Source organism: Stegastes partitus, unplaced genomic scaffold (genome assembly GCF_000690725.1).
Source record: "Stegastes partitus isolate 25-593 unplaced genomic scaffold, Stegastes_partitus-1.0.2 Scaffold1271, whole genome shotgun sequence".
Taxonomy (NCBI): Eukaryota; Metazoa; Chordata; class Actinopteri; family Pomacentridae; genus Stegastes; species Stegastes partitus.
In genome coordinates, this window is record NW_007579002.1 from 102,249 (window position 1) to 108,045 (window position 5,797).

The window sequence follows — 5,797 nt, forward strand, 5'->3', positions numbered from 1 at the left end:
GATAGATAGATAGAATGAAGGTGCTGCAGCAAATAAAACTATAAGAAACTATTAGAGGCTTTATTGCAGCCATCACACATCTGGGGAATAATCGGAACAATTATGGGATGTTCCACCACAAGAGGTACCATATAGGACACAACAGACCTGCTCAGAACCAGATGTTACAGCAGATGTGGAGTGAAATCAGGAAGCAGGGTGTCTGCTGCTGAGAACCTGCGACCAGAAATAAACGGTTAGAAATCCAGCTTAGAGCCAGAAGAGCTTCAGAGTTTAACAGAAACAAGCTCAACATGGTGAATAAAACCAACATGTGTTAGAGAGGAACCGAGAAAAGAAAATCAGAAACAATGCAACTAACCCAGGAAATGTTCACTGATAAAAGTCCATTTTGGACTGGAACATACTGGGAGCCAGTTTAAAGGGGCAGAAGAGGCTAAAGAGGCTAAAGAGGCTAAAGAGGCTGATGAGGCAATAGTTGAACCACTGCTCCACTGTGTCGCCCAGTCACTAGAATAAAACATTGCAGGTTCGTCAGGACATTCATCCTCTCTGACAGACTGCAGCTCCTTCAGAATAAAGCTCCTCTGATCCCAGTAGGAAACACTGAAGCATCTCCTCATCAACACATTCAGCCTGTCACTTATCACTGTTTGTACATTAAGAAACACTCAAGAGTCTGTGTAACATCTGTACCTTCTAGTGTGGAAGAAAGATGATTTTCTCTGCTCCAGCCCCGTTACAACTTTTTAAAATTGTAATTTAACTTTTTATTAAACTTTTAGCACAGCGTTCACCATGCTGTGTCCTCATCGTATCAGATACGACAGAGACGCACTGGTGAATATTGGCTTGTTAACACACTACACTACTTTCTCTGCTGATGCGTCCTGGCCCAGCGAGATCCTGCGGGCCCCCCAACAACAGCACAGGACGCCGGCAGCCTAACAGGCCCCGGGGGAAACAAGCCGGCATCAGGAACAGGTTGCGGCTACGAGCACACCGACCACCACTGCCCAGCATCCTGCTCTCCAACGTCCAGTCCCTGGACAACAAGCTGGACGAGCTCAGCGCCAGGATCAGGTACCAGAGGGACACAAGAGACTGCAGCATCCTCTGCCTGATGGAGACATGGCTGACCCCCACCGTACCGGACCACGCCGTTCAACCAGCGGAGTTCTTCACAGTTCATCGTATGGACAGAACGGCTGAGTCGGGCAAGTCTGGAGGCGGGGGCGTCTGTCTCATGACCAACAACAACTGGTGCAGACATGTTGTGCACAGCTGTCTTAACGACTACCAGCCCATTGCCCTCATCTTCTGCTCCATCAGAACCACCCTCCCCAACCTGCAGGACAACAACACCAAACGATGCAGGTTAAAGGCAGGAAGATCTCAGTGAGCCACTCACCCCAGCCCCAGACTGTTCTCTCTGCTGCCACCAGGGCGGCGTTACCGCTGCCTGAAGGCAAACACAGAGAGGATGAGGAGGAGCTTCTTCCCTCAGGCCGTCCGCCTGCTGGACATCAAACAGCAGACCCAATGGGCCAATCCAACTGGTCACTCTGCACCTCGTGTATATATTTTTACACTATTTGACACTTTGGTTTATTTATTTTGCTTGTATATATACACACACACAGGGCTGCAGGGTGGCGCAGTGGTTAGCACNTTTTTTTTAAAAAAAAGCTTGTAATGGAAAAATACTGCATCTGCATGAATAATGTTTAAGCAAGTTTCTCTAAGTTTCTCTAAGTTTCATTAAAGCTGAGTGGAAAGGTTACAGGCCCAAAATGTGTTCCCATAACATGTAGGTAAACACTAGTGGCTGTACATGGGAAGAAGAAGTTGAGTCTGCTTCCAGGTGTGTCCTGCAGTCATCATTCCTTCTGTGTCAAAACAAAGAGTCACATTTTAAAGCTGCTGAATTGTAGAAACAACACTGATGTTCACGTGTTTGATTGAACAGTTTGAACAAATCACACTGAAACCTGTTTGCAACCTTTTGGTGCTCGTTTCTCCTCTGATGCGGTTCACTTCTGGTTCTGTCCGATTGTTCTGTGGGCCTGTTTCTGCTGTCAGATTGTGAAGAACACCTTTTTATCCTCTACAGGGAGATCATTCATAGACTGAAGATCAGATGTTTCATTAAATATGCTGAAGGTATTGCACATGAAGAGCAGCAGATGCTGAGGGCTTCAGGTGGAAACATGTTTTAGATTTGGTTGATTTTAAATGGAATTGTCCTGTTATCCTATAGCTACCAACACATCTGGATTCTGATTGGCTGTAGGTTGTGACTTAACTGGACAGTTCAGCTGGAGACCTACAATGTCAGTACCGCTTCCTGCCATCATTCTAACCTGGTGTTTCTGTTTTGTTTCTGTTCACGGACTCACACAGACATGATGAGGACCACAGCCTTCCCCGTTCTGTCTTTATTCGTCCTGATTCTCCTGATTCCTGCATCGTCTTCTTCTACGAGTTCAACACCACCCAACTCCACCAATCACTCCTCTACCGCTCCAAATAATACACCATCTGGTTCTGGAGAAAATTCTTCATTTAATAATATACCAGCAGGGAAAGAGGTCAGCAACACGACTCCTGCAGCAACACCCACAAATAAGCCATCAGCCACATCACCACAAGTCACTAAAATTAGCCAGCGTCACCAATCCGCCTCAACAACAACCAGTCCCTCCAGCACAAACAGTAGATCCTGGATAGTTGTGAGTCTGCTGCTCATTGTGGCGTTGATGCTGGTTGTGGGATGCGTCCATCACATAAAGAATCAGCAGCCAGATGAGGCAAGCTGTGTCGATAGGCTTGTACTGGGTCTGAGAGACAGACTGAGGTCCGGGATCAGACACCTGGAGGACCGTTTGGGTGTTCGCCTGTGGCCTGGAGGGAAGACAGGAGAGGAGGACGATGTGGAAGAAGTGGATGGAGGACAGACAGAGGAGGCAGAACAGGAAAGAGGTGGAGAGGGAGAAGCAAGTAGCAGTGAAACGAGCGATGAAGACAAGGAAGAACCCAAGGAGGAAGACAGCGAAACTTCAGACGAAAGCTCTAGTATGGAGGGGGAGGATCTGAGGGGGAGTGTGCTGAACAGACAGGAGGAAGAGGAGAACAGCCAGAGCAAGACCAATGATGAAGAGGACACCAGCAGTGCTAGTGATGGAGGTCAGAGTGCTGCAGAGCAAGACGGCAGTGGAGATCAAAAGGCAGGCTCAGAAGAGATCGCCCTGATCAGCCGTCCACAGGAAGACGACGGAAACACTGATTTATGCGATGTTACTGTGCTGTAGAGAGACAAAGCATGTGTCATGTCATGTATGAGAAATCTAATCAGAATGTATCGAATTACCTTCAAATAAACTGTTCCAACGTCTGTGTTCAATGCAGCGACTGTTTTCAGTCCAAACATGAGCTCTATCAGACAGGTCGCATCCAGAAAGCTGCTCATGAGTTATAACAGGAACATGAGCTGCACATCACAAACAGCATAGGATAGGTTGCTTTAATGATCCCATCCATACATCTATCATCTACACACCGCTTAATCCTCACTAGGGTAATGGGGGGCGGAGCCTATCCCAGCTGACTGAGGGCAAAGACAGGTTCACCTGGACAGGTAACCAGCCTATCACAGGGTGCTTTAATGATCCTTTTACAGGAAATTACTCGTTACAGCAGCTATACATCATGACGTTGCTTCTGAATTGTGGTTCAACAGCAATATTAAAAAAACAAAAACAAACAAAAAAAACAACAACCATCCTGATGGGAGCCGTGAACTAACATGTAGCTGAACAACCCTCTGAGCCAATCACTGCCATCAGGTGTTCCTGTAACTCTCAGTCAGACTTCTGCACCTGTTGACAGGTGTTCTGGNCACACCCCGTGACAGAATCACGTGACCGGTCGCAGCGTGACGTGTGGTCAGCTGACTGCGGAACAACTCTGATCCTCCGTCGACCTTCCTCCGGTTCGGTCCTCCGCTTCTCCGTCCGTTTCGGTGCCGCTGTCCGCAGTTCTGTGACCCAGCATGGCGAGCCAGTCTCAGGGCATCCAGCAGCTGCTGCAGGCCGAGAAGAGGGCGGCCGAGAAGGTGGCCGAGGCCCGCAAACGTGAGTACAGCGACGGCCTGCGGTCCTCCGCGGCCCGCCGCAGCCAGACCCGGCTGACAGCAGGAAAACCCCGAACATTCCCGGTTCGTGTTTGTAGCAGACACCGAGACAGAACCGACGTGCCGCAGGAGGCGGCGGGAAGCAGCAGAACCCGGTAGAACCCGGCAGAAACGAGTAGCACCGCGGCGTGTGCAGGCAGACGGGCCGCAGCTGAACTCGGTTAAACAATCGTGAGTTTTAGAGAATCGTGCTGCTGCTCAAAGTTTCCTGAGCTCAGAACCGACCGGAACCGGTCCGGACAGCAGCAGCAGCGTCCCCTCTGCTCATCGGCTCTCAGCCCGCCGTCCTGTCCGCCGACAGGGCCTCTGGGGGGGCGAGACTCGGCGCTGCCCCGCTCGCCGCCCGCTCCGTATGGCCCGTAAGAACCGCAGAAATACTGCAGTTCGGTGACCCGAACCTCTGCGGGAGTAACGTCGGTGTCGGTACCTCTGAGCAGAAACCCAGAACATGTGGGTCACTGCGGCCCGAACTTGTCAGATCCGTAACAAACACTAAAAGTGCTCTAATTTTTGAATGGAGTTTGGTTTGACTTCACACAGACGAACTTGACATGGTTCTGCTCCGGTGCTGGTCAGCGGAGGGGTTCCGTGTTTTTAGTTGTATTATGGGATGCACTGATGCATCACGTGATGCAGGATCAGGTGATGAGTCAGAGTCAGCAGAGCACCAGGTCCAGCTGTCGTGTGTGTTCAGAACATTCACATAAATCCAGTTGCAGTGAGTCACGTGATGAGGTCCGGTTCTAAATGGACGTTCTTTTCGTTGAACCAAATATTGAAATACTGAACAGAAGGAGGTGATCTTAGATGTGGTGTCTTTGGTTGGACAGCAGGTGGTTCAGCAGTGACACCTGTATGACTCTCTGGTCTTGTCCAGGTGAGACTCACCTGATGTCAGAGTGACGTTCATGTAGCACACCTGGTTGAGCTGGCGTCCCGTGTTCAGGGTTCGAGTCCTGCTCATGGCCCGGGCCTTCCCCATTCTTCTCCTCCACCTTCCTGTCTCTCTCTCTGTCCTATCTAATGAAGCCAAAAGGCCAAAAAAACAAACGGCCGACTAAAATCAATCCGTTAAAGACGAGCACATGGAGTCCTCCAGCTGTTGATGGAGTGTGTCCAGGTCCTGCTGCTTTTGGAAGCAAACTGCATGGGATCGAGAGCACTCCCCATCTCTGACCTCAAGAAATTAATAACAATTTTTAAAGACAGAAAAACCCAAAACAGAAATCTTCAGGTTGCTTCTGACAGTCTGTTTAGAGTAACTCTGTCTGTGTCTGTCGCCCTCTGCAGGTAAAAACCGTCGTCTGAAGCAGGCCAAGGAAGAAGCTCAGGCTGAGATCGAACAGTATCGACTGCAGCGAGAGAAAGAGTTCAAGACCAAGGAGGCTGCAGTAAGACTTCTACTGTCCTGGGCTGTGTCCCAGCCATCCACCCACTCCCTACTCCCCGTTACTCCCCGTTACTTCCCGTTACTTCCCGTTACTCCCTGTCACTCCCCGTTTGGGGACCCCTATGTAGGGCACGATGTAGGGAACCATGTAGGGCACAATGTAGGAAATGATGTAGGGCACGATGTAGGAAACCATGTAGGGCACAATGTAGGAA

At 49.7% G+C, this 5,797-nt stretch overlaps 2 protein-coding genes and 1 long non-coding RNA gene across 3 annotated transcripts in view; 2 read left to right on the forward strand and 1 right to left on the reverse strand.

Annotated features, from left to right (window-relative positions):
- LOC103369323 (probable GPI-anchored adhesin-like protein PGA55) overlaps window positions 1–3,403 on the forward strand; it is a 6,553-nt gene extending 3,150 nt beyond the window's left edge. Inside the window, exon 2 of the mRNA XM_008298012.1 lies at window positions 2,404–3,403. Coding sequence (XP_008296234.1) covers window positions 2,404–3,311 — 908 coding nt within the window. The 3' untranslated portion in view covers window positions 3,312–3,403. The remainder of the gene's footprint in view (window positions 1–2,403) is intronic.
- LOC103369325 (uncharacterized) overlaps window positions 1–4,010 on the reverse strand; it is a 10,135-nt gene extending 6,125 nt beyond the window's left edge. Inside the window, exons 1-2 of the long non-coding RNA XR_520823.1 lie at window positions 3,940–4,010; window positions 1,259–1,260 (exon numbers count right to left, since the gene is read on the reverse strand). This is a non-coding gene — a long non-coding RNA (uncharacterized LOC103369325). The remainder of the gene's footprint in view (window positions 1–1,258; window positions 1,261–3,939) is intronic.
- Window positions 3,960–5,797, forward strand: part of atp6v1g1 (ATPase H+ transporting V1 subunit G1) — a 4,631-nt gene continuing 2,793 nt past the window's right edge. Inside the window, exons 1-2 of the mRNA XM_008298011.1 lie at window positions 3,960–4,133; window positions 5,483–5,583. Of these exons, the coding sequence (XP_008296233.1) occupies window positions 4,052–4,133; window positions 5,483–5,583 (183 nt within the window). The 5' untranslated portion in view covers window positions 3,960–4,051. The remainder of the gene's footprint in view (window positions 4,134–5,482; window positions 5,584–5,797) is intronic.